The sequence below is a fragment of the Myotis myotis genome, unplaced genomic scaffold, assembly GCF_014108235.1.
Source record: "Myotis myotis isolate mMyoMyo1 unplaced genomic scaffold, mMyoMyo1.p scaffold_m19_p_1, whole genome shotgun sequence".
NCBI classification, from domain to species: Eukaryota; Metazoa; Chordata; class Mammalia; order Chiroptera; family Vespertilionidae; genus Myotis; species Myotis myotis.
Window position 1 is genome coordinate 216,586,087 of NW_023416313.1, and position 21,627 is coordinate 216,607,713.

At 41.4% G+C, this 21,627-nt stretch overlaps 1 protein-coding gene and 1 pseudogene across 1 annotated transcript in view; both read right to left on the minus strand.

Annotated features, from left to right (window-relative positions):
- The window catches only part of CATSPERB (cation channel sperm associated auxiliary subunit beta), an 80,979-nt gene that overhangs the window by 11,758 nt on the left and 47,594 nt on the right, over window positions 1-21,627 (minus strand). Inside the window, exons 15-20 of the mRNA XM_036325563.1 lie at window positions 18,155-18,291; window positions 15,371-15,525; window positions 10,167-10,354; window positions 6,936-7,268; window positions 2,442-2,581; window positions 230-427 (exon numbers count right to left, since the gene is read on the minus strand). Coding sequence (XP_036181456.1) covers window positions 230-427; window positions 2,442-2,581; window positions 6,936-7,268; window positions 10,167-10,354; window positions 15,371-15,525; window positions 18,155-18,291 — 1,151 coding nt within the window. The remainder of the gene's footprint in view (window positions 1-229; window positions 428-2,441; window positions 2,582-6,935; window positions 7,269-10,166; window positions 10,355-15,370; window positions 15,526-18,154; window positions 18,292-21,627) is intronic.
- Window positions 11,215-11,318, minus strand: LOC118660982 (annotated as a pseudogene).

The window sequence follows — 21,627 nt, forward strand, 5'->3', positions numbered from 1 at the left end:
GAAACTAAGTTACCAAGAAAAGTAATTATATCAGAAAGTTTTTACATTTCAGAAATAAATAATAATCACATCCTTCAAATGACAGGAGGACTGAAAAATACCTGGAGAGTGAGCATCTTAAGAAAGAAACGCTAAGACTGGATGGCTAGCCAACCACACAGAAGTAACACATCACTGGTATTCTTAAAACCACCGGCTTAGGGCTTTCTAGTATTTTTTTGTTTTTTACCGGCAAAATTTTGATCATATTAAAATCCCGACTGCCTGTGTAAAATCCTTCCAGCCAGTCGTCCCTTGAGATAACGGTGCTAGGTTTGTGGCGCATAGACTTGAGATAACTGCAGCTGCTTTTCAACGTTGGTATAAAGGTTGTAACAAAGCAGTCAGTCGAGGCTCCCCAGACGATAAGTGCCAGTGACGTTGAGCCCTGGAAATATCCAAAGAACGGAAGGTTATTTAAAGGAACTGTTATAGGCTGCACGAGGCCCACTCAAAGTTCACATGCTGATGTCTTAACCCCTCGCATCTCAGAATGTGACTGCATTTGGAGACAGGCCCTTGAAAGAGGTAACTGAGTTAAAATGAGGTCATTAGCATCGGTCCTAATTCCACAGGATGGGTGTCCTTACACCAAAAGGAAATTTGAACAGAGACACACACAGAGATGATGTGAGGACACAGGGAAAAGGCGAGGAGGCCTTAGAAGAAACCAGCCCTGCTGACACCTTGAACTTGGACTTCTAGCCTCCAGAACCATGGGAAAATAAATCTGTGGTATTTAAACCACTCAGTCTGTGGTATTTTGTTATGGTAGCTCTAGCAAAATAACACAGAAACCAACTAAAGAATATAGGAAGTAATAGAAAAAGAAAAAACACACACAACAGAAATAGAGTGATAAGTTTGACAAAAAGATCTGTTTCAGAATAAATCATAACAGAAAACATAACGTTGTTTTCCCGGAAGAAAAACATTCCAATCTAATTGGATATGGACAACTTTTGGAAATGAGCAAGACTCAGGAAGGCCTTACTAAAGAAACAGCATAGTCACATCCAACTCACATTGATGGGGCTTCCCCCAGTCACTGAGGGGCACCTGGATATTTGCTTTGATGATATGAATAAAATAACTCAGATTTGACATACATTTTGAAAAAAAAAAGTTACCCACTTAGCAATCACTGTATTTCTCACAGATCTGTTTTTAGTAGGAATTTATGCACAATAAGTATATTTGAACCTGGAACAATATTAAACACCCAATAAAATTTGATAAATTCGATTTGACATTTAAAATATTTTTGGAATTTTAAGAATGTAGACATACTAATAACTCCAGTGATGTAGTAAACTCTGGTAGTGGTAGTTTTGCTTCTATTCCCATATTCTGTAGCCATTAAAATTGATGTATTTTTAATGAATTTTTGCCCAAACACATTGAACCAGATGTAAGCAGAATTATACCATTAAAGGAAATTTGGGGGTGGCAGGGAAGCACAAGTTAAATAAGAGACAAGGAAGCAAACAGAAAAAGCCAGAATGTTGGACATTCTATAACACGTCTGACCCAGTTGCCAAAAATTCAGTGGCAGGGGAAGAAAATGGAATAGTACTTTTCAACTAAAAAAAAAAACTTGAGAGATAAAGTAATTATATACTATGTGGATCTCAATTCAAACAAACCAACTATAAAATTTTTTGAGAGAATTGGGAAAATTTGATTATAGACCAAGTTTTATAGGACTTATAAGTTGTAAGACAAAATTTCAGTTTTAAAAGTTTTAGGGATGATGATGGCATTGTGATTATGTGAGCGATAATACACAGGTTTTTAGAGATGTATATTGAAGCATATAGGAGTGAAATGACATGTTTGCTATTTGTTTACAAATGTCAGAATCTAAACAAAAAATTAGACAGGGATGATAAAACTAGCAAAATCTTGACTAATTCGAGTGCAAAAGATAGATGGAAATTCTACTTTTGACTACATGCTAATGTTTTCATGATAAAAAAAACTTTAGAATATGTAGAAAAAAATTTATTGGCTCAAGGATTAAAACATAGTTAAATGATAGGAGCAAATTTTCGAAAGTGTATATATAACACTTTCCCAATTTTAGGGGAAAATACTGTAGGCTCAAAGTGATTGAATATTTTCTTCTTTAGATGCCCTACTTGAATCATCACATTTAATTTTCAAAACAACCTTACGAGGTAGGTATTATTATTATCTTCTCTATTTTATAGACAAGGAAACTTAACTACAGCAAAGTAACTTTCTCAAGTTCACGTAGAAAGTACCAGAAATGAGATCTAATTCAGGTGGCCTTTTCTGAGCTCCTTCTTTTAAACCCTAACCCTAACTCTTCTTTTCCTTAGCTTACATTCTACATTTTCTCTAATTAATGACTTCTCTGTAATTAAAGAAAATCTTACTTGAAGGAAAGTTTTGCTAGCTGCAGAAATTTCCATTCCGTATCTATCAGTATTATCAAAAGAGCCTTTAAGTTTAACATCCAACAAATTTGGGTTTCCAACAATTACTTTCAGTAGTGGTACTTCAAGTGTATGAGCACCTATAGAAACAAAGCTAATGGTTAATATCTATACTAATAAAAGGGTGATATGCTAATTAGACTGGGAGACCTTCTGGACGTCCTTCCAGACAAAGCCATGGTGGCGGGGCCGAGGCAGAGGCAGTTGGGGGCGAGCAGGCTGGCAGGGGGGTCAATTGGGGGCAAGCAGGCCAGCGGGGCGGGGGGGGGGGCAGTTGGGATGATCAGGCTGGTGGAGGGGGAAGTTGGGGGCGAGCAGGCCAGCAAAGGGGGGGGCAGTTGGGGACAAGAAGGCCAGTGGGGGGGCAGTTGGGGACAAGAAGGCCGGTGGGGGGCAGTTGGGGGCAAGCAGGCCAGCAGGCAGAGTGGTTAGGAGCAATCAGGCAGGCAGGCAGATGAGCGGTTAGGAGCCAGCGGTCCTGGATTGCGAGAGAGATGTCTGACTGCCAGTTTAGGCCCAATCCCTAAACCGCCAGTTGGACATCCCCTGAGGGGTCCCAGATTGGAGAGGGTGCAGGCTGGGTGATCAGGCCAGCAAGGGGGACATTTGGGGGTGAGCTGACTGGTGGGGGGGTGCAGTTAGGGATGATCAGGCCAGAAAGGGGAGCAGTTTGGGGCAATCAGGCCGGCAGGCAGAGTGGTTAGGGGTAATCAGCAGTCAGGCAAGTGAGTGGTTAGGAGCCACTAGTCCCAGATTGCAGGAGGGATGTCCGACTGCCGGTTTAGGCCTGATCCCTAAACCAGCAGTTGGACATCCCCTAAGGGGTCCCAGATTGGAGAGGGTGCAGGCCAGGCTGATGTACCCCCCACCCCCAAGTGCATGAATTTCATGCACTGGGCCACTAGTTAAATCATAAAAGTTTTAATCAATTTAATAATGATTGGCTAATACAGAATCTATTATCAAGACTGCATAAGGGCTGTGAATACAGTTAATATAGAGTTAACTTTAATAGTTATTAGAAAACATTAACTTTGTAAATATTTTCTCCAAATTTCTCATAAAAATATTGCTCCTCTCCACCCCTTAGTCCTCAGCCAGTTTCTCCAATGCATGTAAAGGTCATTTGGTTAGTACTGGTCACCCTGAGTTGGATAACTCAATAGAGAAAATGAAGGGTAGAGATTACTGGATCATATGGTAGTTCTATTTTTAATTTTTGAGGAACTTACATACTGCTTACCATAGTGGCCCAACCAAGTTACATTCCTACTCCTCTCCCCATCCTCAGCAACTTTTGTTATCTTGTCTTTTAGATAATAGTCATTCTAACAGCTGTGAGACAATATCTCACTGTGGTTTTGATTTGTACTTCTCTGACGGTTAGCAATGTTGAACACCTTTTCATGTTGGCGATTTGTGACTTCTTTGGGGAAATGTCTGTATTCAGGTTCTTTGCCCACTTAATTGAATTATTTGTTTTTTCGTCATTCAATAAGAGTTCAGTATATTTTTTTAGATATTAACTCCTTATCAGGTACATGTTTGCAAATATTTTTCCCATTCCATAGATTGTCTTTTCATCCTGTTGATTTTTTTCTTTTTTTTTTTGTGCAGAAGCTTTTTAGTTTGATGTAGTCCCACATATTTACTTTTGCTTTTATTGCCTGTGCTTTAGGTGTCATTTTAAAACAAATCATTAACGAGACCAATGTCAAAGAGCGTCTCCTCTTAGTTTTCTTCTAGGAATGTTATGCTTTCAAGTCTTACATTTAGTCTTTAGTCCATTTTTGTGAGTGATGTACGGGTCCAGTTTTATTCACGTGCAACACCATTTAATAAAGAGATTATTTCCCTATTGTGCATTCTTGGCGCCCTTGTCAAAGATTAGCTGACTAGATATGCATGGGTTTAATTCTGGGCTCTCTATTCTATTCCATGGGTCTGTCTGTTTTTAAGTCAGTATGTTTTCATTAACATAGCTTTGCAATATAGTTTGAAATCAGAAAGTGTGATGCCTCCAGCTTTGTTCTTTCTCAATATTGCCTTGGCCACTCGGGGTCTTTAATGTGATTTACCATGTTAACAGAATGAAGAATAAAAATTGTTGATCACCTCAACAGACGCAGAAAAAGCATTCGTCAAAATTCAACATTCATTCATGATAAAAAAAAATCTCAACAAATTAGGTATATAAGGAATATACATCAACACAATAAAGGCCCCCCCCCCAAAAAAAAAAAAACAACATCTATAGCCTTCATTCACATAAATTGTATTTGGTTCTGTTTTTCATATAAGCCTCTATGAAAAGTGTTTTTTTTTTTTCCTGTCATTATGGTTCATACATCTCCATTTACCTCTTTAAAAGTTTTATGTATGCTGATTTTTTAATGTCTTTCGAATTTTTCTATTATGACAAGTTCTTGGAGATTAAAATTTTCTACTTCCTGTGCCTATTGGTCTTCTCTTCTGCTGGATCATTTTCTTGCATAGCTTTACCATTCTTTTCCTCCATTCATGTTCAGTGAAGATTAATTTTTTTCCATGGAAGTCCACATTACCTGGCTTATGAAAATATCCTAAGAAGGGTTTTATCCTAGCTCGTGCTGGTTCTCTGGGGTTATAATCATTTCTCAGCTTCAGGTTCCTGCACCTGGTGGGTACTCTCTGGTGTTGCTCAGCTTTGGGGTTTGGGTCTTTTACCGAAGATTCTTTTTCTCCACTCCGAGTCCCATGGAAACGATCAGCTCCCCAGCTCCTCTTTGGGTGGCGATACGTACAGTTTTCCTAATCCCCTCTTTATGGCTTAACAGTCTCAGTTCCAATGTCCTAACACGAAGTAGGAGGCAGCCACATCTTCTGCCAGGGTTTGGGAATTAAAATCATCCCTCTGCCTACATAGCCTATGCCCGAGCCTCAAACCCTGCGGGAAGCCACACATGAGCTCCCTTTTTGGCTTTGGGTTTCCTCTTCATTTCTGGTGACACGCTTTTCTTCTCTCCCCTTCCCTTCCCTTCCCTTCCCTTCCCTTCCCTTCCCTTCCCTTCCCTTCCCTTCCCTTCCCTTCCCTTCCCTTCTCTCCCCCTTCCCTTCCCTTCCCTTCCCTTCCCTTCCCTTCCCTTCCCTTCCCTTCCCTTCCCTTCCCTTCCCTTCCCTTCCCTTCCCTTCCTTCCCCCTGTCCTGCCTCTCTTTCTGGCTCCGTTAATACTTAATTTTTTTGTTTTATTTTTCCCCCCAGTATGCCGTTTCTCCATCATCATTAACATTTCCTTATTTTTTAGAATTAATTTTTAGAGAGAGTGGAAGAGAGGGGGAGAGAAAGAGAAACATCGATGTGAGAAAGACACATCACTTGGTTGCCCCCTACACAAGGGATCGAGCCTGCAATCAAGGTCCATGCCCTTGGCTGGAATCACACCCAGACCCTTCAGTCCAAGGGCCGATGCTCTATTCACTGAGCCAAACCAGTTAGGAATTGTTATTATTTTTTAAATAAATAAATGACTGAAAAAAATAGGGAAAGGTTTAAAATTTTATTTAGAAACCATTATTTGGCTTTAAATAAATACTTGAAATAATTATAAAAATCCAAGGTAATTAAAAGGTTTAATTTTCAGAGGTAAGCAAAAAAATCTAAAGTCCCATGTAATCTTGGCCTGCTAACGGACCCTCATTTCCTCATTTGTAAAATGAGGGTTACAGTCTAGCCCAGCCGTGGGCAAACTACGGCCCTCGGGCCGGATCAGGCCCATTTGAAATGAATAAAACAAAAAAACAAAAAAAAAAAAGACCGTACCCTTTTATGTAATGATGTTTACTTTGAATTTATATTAGTTCACACAAACACTCCATCCATGCTTTTGTTCCGGCCCTCCGGTCCAGTTTAAGAACCCATTGTGGCCCTCGAGTCAAAAAGTTTGCCCACCCCCCTGGCTCTAGCCTTTTAGAGTTGTTATAAACATTAAATTAAAAAAATATATAAAAATCATTTAATACAGAGCCTCACCCATAGTGAATGCTCAATAATTAGAAGCTAATACTGTTATAAGTAGAATGCCAGCCATCTGGAAACCAAAGATAAAGAAAAATATCCCAGCCGGCTGGCATGGTTTGGTGGGTGAGCATTGACCTATGAACTAGGAAATCATGATTCAATTCCCCATCAGGGCACATGTCCAGGTTGCAGGCTGGGTCCCCAGTGAGGAGGCAGCTGATCAATGATTCTCTATCATCATTGATGTTTCTCTCTCTTCTCTCTCTCTCTCTCTCTCTCTCTCTCTCTCTCTCTCTCTCTCTCTCTCCCCCTCTCTTCTTCATCTCTGAAATCAATAAAACATGTTTTAAAAAAGAAGAAAAATATTAGCGTATATTTCACATTCAGGGTAAACAAAAACATCTTCTTTTGATGTTTCCCAATAAAAACAAACTTACCTTTACCATGAGGTATGACCTTAATTTCTAAGGTCTGAGATTTCCCCAGATCAATGTATCTCAGGACACTGAGGGATAGTGTATTATCACTTTGCTGAAACAAATAATTACACGGTTTTGTGTATATTTTCCATTGCCGTCCATTCCTTTTTCCAAAGTCATATAAGAACCAGGAGTCTTTTACAAAAGTCATGTTGTTGGGAACTCTTTCAGGCATGGTGGCCATCGCTAACGCATTATTGCCATCTACAATGCTTGTGATCAGGAAGCTGCTGTAGCCAGGAATCACCACTGTCTTCTCTATATCCGAATCTTGAAATGAAGAAACAACACCTGGAGCTGGAACAGAAATGATTTGCTATGAAATAAAACAGCTACTGTTCCTCAAGCATTCTGGCAGATGTAACTGACGAACACACTATTTGAGTTCTTAGTGTGTGTGTGTGTGTGTGTGTGTGTGTGTGTGTGTGTGTGTGTTTTGTTAATTCTCACCTGAGGATATTTTTTCCCCTTGGTTTTTAGAGAGTGGAAAGGAGGGGGAGAGACAGAGAGAGAAACATCAATGTGAGAGAGACACAGCAACTGATTACCTCCTGCATGCACCTCTACTGGACAGGGATCGAGCCTGCAACCGAGGTACGTGCCCTTGGCTGGGATGGAAACTGCAACCCTTCAGGCCGGGGGCTGACGCTCTAATCACTGAGCAAAACTGGCCAGGGCAAGCTTTAAAACTACGGTCTTTTAAAAAAATATATATATATATTTTATTGATTTTTTACAGAGAGGAAGGGAGAGGGATAGAGAGTCAGAAACATCGATGAGAGAGAAACATCAATCAGCTGCCTCCTGCACACCTCCTACTGGGGATGTGCCTGCAACCAAGGTACATGCCCTTGGCCGGTATCAAACCTGGGACCTTTCAGTCCACAGGCCAAAGCTCTATCCACTGAGCCAAACCAGTTAGGGCTAAACTATGGTCTTAACCATAAAACACATTGGCCAGATTTCAGGTTATAAATCAAATTATTTTATAGAAAGTGTGTCACGAATATGTCAAGCACAAACCTGTACTTTACACTTGACTATAATGGATTCTTTTTATTTTTTGTTTGTTTTTAGCTTCAAAAAGTGACGATATATTCTATCTCAAGCTGTATGTCCACAGCAGATTGGCTAGGGGTTTGATTTTGTTTCTTTTGTTCTCAGTGACACTCAGGCTGGTAAAGTCTCTACCTTCTGAAATGAGACAGTGTGAAGGGTGAAATGGATTCTCTAAAATTATCAGCGGGGGGGGGGGGGGGAAACATGTAGGGCTAAGTAATTATAAGAAAGCTGATTTCTTTACTGTAAAACTGCCAAGAGCTTTAACCTTGAATCTTGACCGTGATTCTATAAGAGAAGGATAATGTAATCAGTGTTCCCCCAGTACCTAAAGGCCTGCCTCCTACACGGAAGGTGCTCAATAAATATTTGTTGAACGGATGAATAATCGATTGTTTAAGGAGAGCATGAAGATTTAGAAGAAAAGAAGCTCTAGGGCGGGAACGTAAGCAACACCATCATGTAGGGAATGGAAAGGTTCCACAAAGCAGACAGAAGAAATGACCGGAGAAAAGCCAAAAGAAGGCTATTTCAAGGAGAGGGAGGGCATCATTACCAGATGTTTCTCTTTTTTTTCTTTCATTATCAAGGGTTTTGAATAGGTCATGAATCATATCAACAACACTTGCCTTATTCTGAAATAATAACTAGAAGTAGTCGGAAAAGAATCTCATCATTGCCTTGACTATGCACACATGCTCTGATTCAGTGATGGAGAACCTGTTGAGCTCGGCGTGTCAGCATTTTGAAAAACCCTAACTTAACTCTGGTGCCGTGTCACATATAGACATTTTTTGACATTTGCAACCATCGTAAAACAAAGACTTATATTTTTGATATTTATTTTATATATTTAAATGCCATTTAACAAAGAAAAATCAACCAAAAAAATGAGTTCGCGTGTCACCTCTGACACGCGTGTCATAGGTTCGCCATCACTGCCTAATTTCTCCCATATCAGACACACCAACAAATCCTTTCCTCCAGCCCCCCTTCCTTCCCCCCGCCAGGCTGCCATGTAAGGTCTCTCCTTCCCTTTATAGGGAAATTCCCCGAGTTGCCTTTATTCATGGGTCTTCAATTTCTCTCCTCTCACAAGTTTTTAACTTTAATCCAATTAGATTTTGGTCTCTACTACTCCACCCAACCACAGCCATTGTCAAAGTTACCAATGACTTTCATATAAATCCACTGGCCAGTTTTCTTTCATCATCTTACCTGACTTATTGGTAGCACCTAAACATCTTCACTCAGTTCTCCTCTGAGCATATCTTCCGATCTCCTTTCTAATTCTTCTGCATCTCCTGGACGACTAATTGTTGGAATTCCAGGGGTTGGACCTCAGACCTTTTCCTTTCTATACCTACAATCATTTTCTCATCTGGTCTCATAGCATTAACTATCATGCGTATGCTGACTGCTCAAATTTATCTCTCCAGTTCAGATGTTATAACTGAGTGCCAGACTTGTCTTTCTAAATAGCCACCTTATCTCCACTTGGATGAGCAACAGGCATGTTAAATTTAATATGATCCCGCACCTGATTATTGTAATTGCCTCCTGATTTCTCTGCTTTCTTTCTTGCCCTTTCTCCATCACCTGCCCAGTCTATTCTCAACACAAAAGCCAAAGTGGATTTTATTAAAACATAAGTCCAGTCATGTTACTTTTTGCTCAAAGCTCCTCCAATGACTTCCTACTTACTCAGAGTAAAACCCAAATTCTTACAAAAATTATATTGTTTTGCTATGTATCTATCATATAATCCTTTGAAATAGAAATATCCTACATAATACTGGTTAAAAATTTTTTTATTATGGCAGGCAAAATCTGCATGGACTTCCTATTTTCTTTTGTCCCTCCTGAATACTATTTAATAAAAAAAATAACATCAGGAATAAATGAAAAATTCCACCGTTGATGTAAATATCAATGAAGTTATAGCTAGGTTTTAGTACATAGTAAATATAAAATTCTTCCAGAAACCTACATAGATGTATACTTCTGTAGATTGCCAATTGGACTAAATTTTGAAATCTATTGTTCCATAAATGAACATGAATGACCTTTTCAAAAGATAATTTTTCATTTTTATTAGCCATAAGAGCTACATTATGTTATCACACTTACTTTGTAGGTCAAGAGTGAGTTTGTAGAATTTTCCATCTTGATTAATGGAAAGGGAACTAGACAAACAAGAGCTCTCCTTCACGTCTTCTAAGTCAAAAGGTTCGATTATTTCTGCAATAACTGCAGACAAAAATCCTTCAGGAGTGTTGTGTTGCAATAGCTTTCTTATGTAAGCATTTCCAGTTTTCCTAAACAAACCAACACACATTTAAGGAATGTGGATAAAACTGTGGCTTGAATGAGCAAGTTTATGAATACATAATTTACAAACAAAATGTGACACACGTATGGCTACCACATAAACATTTGATTAGTACTTCTTCAATCTCATTAGTTAATTAACAAAATGCCAATTACAGCAGTGGGACACAATTTTTCACCTATCAAACTGGCAAAGATCTTTTAAATGACAGGCTCAGGAGTGGTAAGAATTGAGTGGAGAAAGGCATGCATCCACTAGTGATGGTATTATAAATTGGTGCAAACTTCCCAGAAAGCAATTTGATAACTTGATATCACTTAAAGCTATTGCATTAATTGTTTCCCTCTGATGCCATAAATCTACTGGAGAGACTCCATCCTAAGGAAATAACACGGCAGGCGGGTAATGCGAGAGCGGAATCTGTCCACATGAAGACATCCATCATAGAATTATGATAACAGTTAGAAATAAGAATTACCAATAACAGGAAAATTAAGTAGATGTTACTACATGATCTACTTAGACAAAATGCTACTATTACAATGGTATTTACGGAGTTTTTAATTATATATGGGAGGTGATTACATTACAATGTCTAAAGGAAAGAAGCAGGGTGCAGATTGTTAAAATGCATCTTGAAAGAACTAACCAGGAATTCAGCAAAGTGTTAACAGTTATTATTCCCATTTTCTTCTTTATGTTTATCCATGTTTAAGAAATTTCTACAATGGGCATGCACTTTTTAATCAAGAAAAACAATCTATTTTAAAATATTAACCTAGGACATCCACATGCAAAAAAAAAATCTAGATACAGACTTTACATCCTTTACAAAAATTACCTTAAAATGGGTCATATACTTAAATATAAAATTCAAACTTATTAAATCCTAGAAGGTAACCTAGGGAGAACATCTACACTTGATCTTAGCCAAAAGGCCGAGAAGCGATTAGGGAGAACATCTAGATAACCTTGGGTATGGCAGTGACCTCTAACATACAATGCCAAAGGTACAATCCATGAAAGAAAATAATTGATAAGCTGTACTTTATTAAAATTAAAAACTTCTCTGTGAACCACACTGTCAAGAGAATTAGAAGACAAGCCGCAGACGGCGAGAACATATTTGCAAGAGACCTATCTGACAAAAAGGCTGTGAACCTAAGTAAACTGTAGGAGAGGAAAAAAGAAGCCTTTCTCCCCTCCACCCTCCTAGGTTCTGTGGCTGGGGCCTTGTAAATCCAACCGACAAAAGACACATGTGTGTCATGCTTACACACAGGAGAAACTCCGCGATGACTAACTCAAAGGGGTGGTTAGAACTTGCAGCTTATCTAGCATCTTAATAAAGATGGTTGAAATCTAATGCCAAGGTGATGGTGCTAGAAAGTGAGGCTTCTGGAATGTGATTTGGGTCATGAGGGTGGAGCTGAATGGACTAAGACACCCACTTGCTTCCTTTCTATTTAATACGGTCCTAGACACTGCAATAGGACAAAGGGACAATACCCTAGGAAGTGTTAAGAAACAAAACAAGCTCTTTGCAGGTGATACAATTATCTACTTAGAAAAATTTCTACTCAGAAAACCCAAAGGAGTATATAGTAACAGTTCTGGAATTATTAAAATAATTTAGCAAATTTGAAAAAAAATTTAAAAAATATATTTTATTGATTTTTAACAGAGAGGAGGGAAGAGGGATAGAGAGTTAGAAACATCGATGAGAGAGAAACATCGATCAGCTGCCTCCTGCACACTCTCTACTGGGGATGTGCCCGCAACCAAGGTACATGCCCCTGACTGGAATTGAACCTGGGACCCTTCAGTCCACAGGTCGACGCTCTATCCACTGAGCCATACCGGTTCGGGCTGAAAAAAAAATTTTTTTTTTATATAATTTTTTTTTAAAATATATTTTATTGATTTTTTACAGAGAGGAAGGGAGAGAGATAGAGAGTCAGAAACATCGATGAGAGAGAAACATCGATCAGCCGCCTCCTGCACATCTCTCACTGGGGATATGCCTGCAACCCAGGTACATGCCCTTGACCGGAATCGAACCCGGGACCCTTCAGTCCGCAGGCCGACGCTCTATCCACCGAGCCAAACCGGTTTCGGCTGAAAATTTTTAATATACAAAGTCAATTACAAGACTTGTACTTTTGTTTTAAATGCAGAAAGATGCACACCGGACAAGAAGAAAGAGAGAAAGCACAAAGTCAACACGTAAGCCCGTCATTGAACCAAGGTCCCAAGATAACCAACTAGCTTGAAATCCAGGGGAATGAGCCACTCCAAGGAAAGTCTGAACACTGGCACAGTCTTCCCTCTGTAAAAGCGCGGGAGGCAGGAACACAATGCTGGCCACAAGGCAAGAGGTAAGGATTAGCTAAAATCGTAAAAACTGCCAAAGGCTGGCACAGGAGTCCGGAAATGCTGAGGCACCTTCAAGTGACATAAGTCAGAGGAACAAACACCACATGACTTCACTTACACGTGGAGCCTAAAGAGCAATATAAAGGGACAAACAAAACAGAAACAGACTTGTAGGTACAGAGAACAGACGGATGGTTGCCGCAGGGAGAAGGCTGGGGGGCTGGGTGGAGAAGGCGAAGGGATTGAGAAGTACAAATTGGTAGTTCCAGGGATGCAAAGTACAGCATAGGGTAATAGAGCCAATAATATCATTAATGACCATGGATGGTGCCAGGTGGGTACTAGATGTATGGGGGGAATTACTTTGTAAATTATATAAATATCTAACCATGACTCTGTACACCTGAAACTAATATAAAATAACTAGAGGCCCAATGCACGAAATTCGTGCAAGGGGCTTGGCCCTCGCAGCCCCTGGCAGCCCCTGGCAGCCTGGGCCGGCCCTCACAGCACCGGCTTCATCTGGAAGGTCATCTGGACGGTCGTTCTGCTGTTCGGTTTAATTAGCATATTAGCTCTTTATTATATAGGATTATATAGGATAGTGAATGCCAACTGTAGTGGGGGGGGGAGTGGCACTTTTATAAGGGGGGGTCTGTACTCGAAAGCTCCTTCCCCTGGGCTTCCCTGAGGCTCATGGGAAGGGTCAGTGCCAGCTGAGGACCAGAGTGACCGTTGCTGGTGGTGCAGGCAGCACCGGGAATCAGAGGATGAGGAGGAAGCAGGCAGCATCCCCCACTTCCCTGAACCTTCTTTCGCAGAAAGCAAAAGCCTTAAGCCGCAGGGGGTTGGGCATTAGACACTCTTGCACCCAGGCCTCAAAAGAGGTGATCAATGGTTGGGATAACGTGTCTGGAGGGTGCTGGTGCTGAAGCCCGGCCCTCCTCCTTCCCTCGCCTTCTCCAGGAAGCAAAAGCTACCGAGAGAGGAAGCAAAGCCACTCACCCACCCACGGGGCAGAGGCCAAGAAACATTGCAGAGGAGGGAAGGACAGACGAATAACTCTCTTCTGATCCTGCAGGACGGTCGGGACGCTGCCTCAGGCCTGCGATTCTAAGAGAACGAAGTAGAGCGGCCTCACTGCTAGAAGAGCAAGAAATGTCCACCCAGGATCTAACTGCAGATGGAAGGCAGACGATGGCTGCAAGAGGTCATTTCTATTCACAGTTGTGGGTTGTTGTTTTTTCTTAACCCCTAGAGTGCCGGGCAGCGCGATCGCGCTCCTCCTGCAGTGTCACTGGTAGATGCTAGTAGTTCACTCTTTATTGACCGATGGCACCTAAGTGCAGATTGATACTTATGATGCCGGATGTTCGTAGTTCTAAAATTGACCAGTGGCATTTATCTGCCTAATTTTTTACAGCTACTTGCGATTCATAATTTTTTTTTCCCTAAACTGCTGTAAAATCAGCAAAAATGCCTTGGCAATTTTAGCATACTTCCTAGGATATTGGTTGGCACTCAAAGGGTTAATGAACCTGCCATGCTGAACCTCACATGTAAATGCAAGAACAGAGGCCAAGAGAAACCAGGAGGGGGTGCTATTGAGGAGTTACAGAGTTAAGAGAATAGAAGCGTGACATAGGGAAGATAAATCAGTAATGAAATAAAAGAGGGGCCAGAAATAGGCCAATGCATATATGAAACTATGATCTATCATGGGTGACATGGTGGGGATCCCTAGGACAATTGATTATCCATATAGAGAAAGAGAAAAAGAGAGAGGATTCAGATTCCCACTTCACACTACACACATCAATTCTAGACAGATTAAAAACTTAAAAACAAATAGCAAAAGTTTACAACTACCACCAGACAATATAGGAGAATAGTTAAATAAATTGTGGTATGTTCATGAGAGTGAATTATATAGGGTGTCCCAAAATTCACGCAAGATTTGAATTTTGCCTGAGCATTAACAACAACAACAAAAAATAAAAGTCTAATTTTACTTGGTTTATTGAATCAGATTCTAATATCTGTTGCCCTTTGATTTTAATCCCTTCAATTTGATAAGCATTACCAAGTACCAATTATGGCCCAGGAGCAGGGACAATGAAGGCCAATGAAGACCACGGCTTTGCGTATGTGCCAGCAAAGCTGTGGAGGCCATTTACCCGAGGTGCTATTCCATACATAACCCTATACTGTATACTTTATGAATAAATAAAAAATTTACAATTTTTAATTATAAACCTGTGTTTTCTATCAAAATTACTTCTTGCGTGAATTTTGGGACATGCTATAGATGCATATATCAATATCGAGTAATTTATGAAGCTTATGCAAATTTAAAAAAGCATAATGTGGTATGAAAAAGGCAAGTCACAGGAGGAGGTATACATAGCTAAATAATACATTTGGTAAAATTAAACAATACATTTTGATACATATACGTGTGTTAAAGCTGTAAAGTCTACAAATACATTTGGGCTTGTGAGGGTGTCCAAAAGAGACTCACTCTATTTGACCCAGAAATAAATCACTCAAAAAAGCAATCTCAAAACTGAGAACCTAGAAACCAGAGTGCAATCTGAGTAAACGAGAAGCACAATCAGTTAACTACTTGGAGTTGATCACTTTTCCCAAGTGAATGTTGCTGAACTTCTTGGTATGTATAGAGTCCTGAGGTTCATTCGCAGGCACATATGCATAGAAGATCATTTCATTTATGGTGATATACTCTGGGGCGAGCGCAGTCTCAAAGCCCATATCCACCGCCTGGAGTAGGAGAAAAAAATAATGCATTTATGAACTATTTTATACTTCAATTATGACAGAAGGTGGGTAACGGATTTGTTTCCAGTCCACAGCCAAACAAGGCTGTTTTGCCTAAGCCACGGGAGCAGTATGTTTGAATGGCCGCGTGTGCCCGGGAAGATGGGTTTTTCTGTTGAGGAGGAAAAGGAATCCTGAGGAGCCAAGTTTCCTTTCAGACCCCAGGGCTCTTTGCAGAAGGCTGGAGCCGAAGGGTGTGTGGACACTGGAGGAGGGACCGGAGGTGCAGATTTTAAACTTGGTTCTTATTCGGAGTTTCATCTGGGGAAGGAGCTGGGAAGTGCCTCTCCTCACTGGGAAGCTGCTGTTCCCAGTCCCGGGGTAGTGACTCTGCACAGCTCTGTCCCCAGCTGAGTCCCCAGCTCTGGGGGCAAACGCCATTCTCACTTCCCCTGGTTCACCAGCCTTTTCCCTGGCCGTCAACACGGGCACCTTCAGCCCAGATTTCTGACCTTCAGGGTCTCCTTTTTAACACCCCCTCTCAGATCTTGATCCTGTCGCTTTGGGAACTCTTAGGAGGTGAGAAGGGAGGTGGAGACCAGCCCTCAAGGGGATGTTGGAACTGACCTTTGTTGCCATGCAGTGAGGGGTGTGGGATGCCCCCTGGTTGGGGGTGCAGACTTGGTTGTCTGTTATGCCTTTCCCTGGTTTTGTAAATTGGGGAACATGCCGAGAAGGGGAGAGAATGGGAAACACATGCAAGGGGAGTCGATGTGGGCTGAACTCTGAAAAAGCTGAACGGCTATAGAATTTTTCTGCATGACATTCTGGCCCCGGGGGATGCCAAGAATATGCCATGGAAAGTGTGTGCAATCCAGCGAAAGGCAGCATCGTGAGGACTGAAAGGACAGGCCCTGGCACCAGGGGCCTGGACAGATGCCTGGCTCCCATCACTAACCAGGGGTAGATGTCGTTTGGGATGAATTGTTTAGTGTTGCTGTGCCTCACTTCCTCATCAGAAAATAAACAGTTGTTATTAACATTAAGAGCTCACAACAGTGCCTGGCACCCAACAGGGCCCAGTGAAGCCTGGTGCTTGTTTCTATCCAGACAGGATGCAGACGTAGTTTGTTTGGGGGGGTGGGGGAGGTCATAATACTGAGTGCAAGTTCCTTAAGCTCATCCTGACAATAGCAACTTCTATTGGCGTTTGATTTTTATTATTTAAACCTTTACCTAAGAGAACTAAGGCATTTTTGATAAATTGTGAAGGCTGCAAAAAAATGGAGGTAACTGCTTATTTGGGGGGTTAGTGCTACCTTCCTGTTCACATCATTTTGATTTGCATTTATGAAGGGCCCACACCACCGACTGGCAAACACACAGGGAGCCACGTGGCGGCATCTTATTGTCACAAGGAGGTTCCCACCTTACTCTCTACCAATCTCTCAGACGGGAAGCTAAAACACTGTCTTTTCTCCCCCCCCCCCCCCTACTTGAAATGACGTTTTTATTTTTCAGTCACAGCTGACATACAATATTATGTTAGTCTCACGTGTATAGCATAGTGATTAGACAGACGTTTATATAATTTACCAAGTGCTCACCCTGATACATCTAGTACCCGCCTGGCACTATGCATAGTCACTACAGCATCATTGCCTGTATTCCCTATGCTGTAACTTTATGTCCCCGTGACTATTCGGCAACTACCAGTTTGTACCTCTCTTAATCCCTTCACCTCTTTCACCCCGCTCCCGCCCCTCTCCCATGGGCAACTGCCGACATGTTCTCAGTATCTATGCGTCTATTTCTGTTCTGCTTGTGGGTTTATAGTGTTTTCTTGGATTCCACATATAAGTGGAATCGCATGGCCTTTGTTTTCCTCTGTCGGACTCATTTCACTTAGCACGGTAGCCTCTAGGGCCATCCATGTTGTTGCAGATGAAAACACCATCTTTCCCACTGCCTGCTTGGCCCGGTGACTTGGAATGCTCTCCATCCTTTATTTTCTTTCTTCGGGCAGGTTTCATTACACCCCAGGCAAAAAAAAAAAAAAAAAGAAAAGCTGTCTGTTTCTTTGCCCGTGTGTTGAGGAGAGCTCCTTTTCATGCCTGTCTGTGCGTTCTTAGGCATATGTACCTCCACAAGGGGCACGTTATCCACCAAAATCATTAGAAAAGTCTGCCTGTAGTATCATCTGTGAAAAGGATGACAACTCCTTCCTGTGTTAGCATTAGAAAAAGAAGAGGTGAGGAGGGTGACGTTAATACCAAGAAGGGCAAACCAGTAGGAAAAACAGCGCTTGTGTCTATTTAAAGGCCAATCTTAGGAGGAAGGGAGTCCACGGTGACCCTGGGTGGGCAACAATGGGCCTGGCTTAGACTCTCTGGTGGTGTTTTGCCGTGAGGAAATTGGTGTGTAGCTACCCAGGGTAGAGTTAAATCTATGTAACCCCAAATAGGACATGGGAGATCTGCTCTGGAATATGGAGGTGTTTCCCTTTAGTTACATAAAGCAAGGTGCACTGATAGGAGTTTGTCCCAAAGAATTTACTTTCCCATCCTGTACATAAAATATGACGTTTATTCTTAAAACATGGCCAACTGCTTCAATGCAGTATATCACTGACCTGTCCAAAAATACTTAGAGAATTTCCATTAGCTTCAAAACGACCCGGAGTCAGTTTATGTATGAATCCCATGTGGTCATAGTATAATGTGAAAATCTTATCAGCAATAGATCCAATTTTACTATATCTGTGTAATCCTGTTAGAAAAAACACACACAAAAAAAACAGAAGTGTCTTGATATTGATCTAATACAACTAGAGAACTTTTAACAGTGTCCTTCGTAAGAACTCCTTCGTTTAAAGTAAGGGTTGGGGCTAGGGCTCTGGGACTCGGGAATTAGTAAAATACATGTCGGTGTTTGTTAAGTCCCTCAGAAGTCTTTTCCAGGCTCCATTTCATTACAGAACCTGTTTGCTGAAGTGGGTGAAGGACAGACAGGTGAGCTGATGTTACAGGTGTCTAGAACACCCTTAGCAGTGGTGCCTCCTAATACCAGGATGCCAGATTCCTGAATAGATAGAAAGTAACAAGAAAATAACCCTCAGGCAGGCAAGGGGAATTATAGTCAAGACCCCCTGGGCCATAAACTATATTAGATATTGTTTCAAATTTGGGATCCTGTGTTCCCCTCATGCCTTAAGGCAGTGGTTCTCAACCTGTGGGTCGCGACCCCTTTGGGGGTCGAATGACCCTTTCACAGGGGTCGCCTAAGACCATCGCAAAACACATATATAATTACATATTGTTTTTGTGATTAATCACTATGCTTTCATTATGTTCAATTTGTAACAATGAAAATACATCCTGCATATCAGATATTTACATGACGATTCATAACAGTAGCAAAATTACAGTTATGAAGTAGCAACGAAAATAATTTTATGGTTGGGGGTCACCACAACATGAGGAACTGTATTAAAGGGTCGCGGCATTAGGGAGGTTAAGAACCACTGCCTTAAGGCAACACGTTGAGAGGTACTGGGAGTTCTCTGGTAGGAGAGCAGCACTCCCGTGGCCAGACAGACACAGGTCCAGGGAAGAAGAGGGCCCCCTGATGGAGGATGGAGCCAGAAAGCTGAGGTCTCAGGATGAACAAGGCTGGTTTACACACACACACACACACACACACACACACACACACACACACACCTGACCGTCCCAAGCCGGGCCAGGCTCTCCTGAGGGGTCCGCCCTCCTGTCGCTGACCCCTAAACTTAGATCTTATATCTCGTCTCTCACTGCCTCTGGAAGTCTCGTCCAGTGATAGCATGTAAAACTCCATCTTTATGTGGACGACCCCCAAATTTAAAACTCGCACGTCGTTTGCTTCCCTGAACCCCAGATGTATAGCGCACCGTCTACTGACAGCTCCGGATCCAGGTCAGTCAGGCATCTCAGACGGGACTCATCCCAAACGGAACTCCCAATCCTTGTGCAAACCTCCTTCATCCTTAGGCTTCCTCATCTCCATTCACAGCAACTGCAGTATTCCCGCTGCTCAGTCCGAAAACCTTGGTGTTGTTCTCAGTTCCTCTCACACCCTAGATCTAATCCATCAGCAATTTGCTATTGACTTTAGCCTCACAGTGTATAGAGAGCCTAACCACTTCTCACCACTTTCACCACCATCGCCCTGTACAAGCCAATACGATACAAGAAGGAGGAGATTGTGAGGAACTAGTTCATGCAGTTATGGAGGCTGAGAAGTCCTACGATCTGCCATCTGCAAGCTAGAGAGCCACAGGCCCGAGCACTAGGGGAGCCGATGGCTAGAGAACAGTGGGCCACTGATGCAAGTCCCTGTCCAAGGGCAGCGCCCCAAGTCAAGCAGACAGGCAGGAAGCAAAAAGGTGACTTCCTCTTTCCTCCACCTTGTTCTACTCAGGCCCTCAAAAGACTGGATGATGCCTACCCACACTGGGGAGGGCAGTCTACGGTGCCGAGTCCACCGATCCAAATGCTCATCGCATCCAGAAACGCCCTCACAGACACACCCAGAAATAGTGTTTCATCTGGGAACCTCTTGGCCATCGTCAATGGACACAGAAGATTAACCATTACAATTGCTAAGGCTCAATATGCCATATTTCATCTATAGACATAAGCTATCCATTTGTTCACATTTTAACAACTGGTAAATTGATACCTGGATGTGTCTTACAATCATTGTCCAGCAGGTGGCACTCACGCCATAGTGGTCAATTGGCTATACGTGCGTGTATGTATTTTGGGCTCTTCGTTTACACTGTCATCACTTTGAGTGTCCCCGAATCACTGGTGTAATGCATGCTGAATTGTATTGCTATTTAAAATGCTTTAAAATATTACATTGTAATTTGACGTTGAAACAGTTATTGCGGGTGCATTACCAAGAGGAAAACAAAGCAGAGCATATATTTATCAATGAAGCCAGATGTGACTGGAAGAATGACCACAATTCCACAGTTTCTTGTAGACCCACCACCAAGTATTTCACAGGACCTCAGACAGGTGGAAACTCACAAGTAGATGAAATTGCGTTATGTTTTACTACTGAGATGACAGGAATATTTTGCCTTATTATACACCAAGCAATGCAACTATAGGCAGGGGAAATAATATCATAGTAATAATCGATGCATCACCTGACATCACTGTTAAAACTCCGTGTTAAAATTTAATTGAAAGAACTTTGCAGTTTTTGTTTTAAAGGTGCATCTTACAGTCAATGAACCTCAGATTTGATGAACTATAATGTTTATAACGTTCTTCTATTGGCTTTGCATATAAATAAACTAGTTGAGGTGGCTCTAAATGCTTAGGTAATATTATTTTTCTCTGAAAGTTCTTTAGATGAATATGTGACATTCATTGTTGCAGCAGAAAATACAAGGCTGGCTTGGTTTTTTGGTGGCTTTAAAATTGATTTACATTTTCTATGTCAAATAATTAAGAAGTGTTTTTGCTTTTATTATTGGTTTTGCTTTTAGTTTTTTTTTTTAAATTAAATCTTTATTGTTCAGATTATTACATTTGTTCCTCTTTTTTTTCCCCCCATAACTCCCCTCCTCCCAGTTCCCGCCCCACCCTCCGCCCTCACTCCCCACCCACTGTCCTCATCCATAGGTGCACGATTTTTGTCCAGTCTCTTCCTGCATCTCCCACACCCCTTTCCCCCCCAGGAATAGTCAGTCCATTCCCTTTCTATGTCCCTGATTCTATTATAATCAACAGTTCATTCTGTTCATCAGATTATTTATTCACTTGATTCTTAGATTTACTTGTTGATAGATGCATATTTGTTGTTCATAATTTGTATCTTTACCTTTTTCTTCCTCTTCCTCTTCTTAAAGGATACCTTTCAGCATTTCATATAATCCTGGTTTGGTGGTGATGAACTCCTTTAGCTTTTCCTTATCTGTGAAGCTCTTTATCTGACCTTCAATTCTGAATGATAGCTTTGCTGGATAAAGTAATCTTGGTTGTAGGTTCTTGGTATTCATCACTTTGAATATTTCTTGCCACTCCCTTCTGGCCTGCAAAGTTTCTGTTG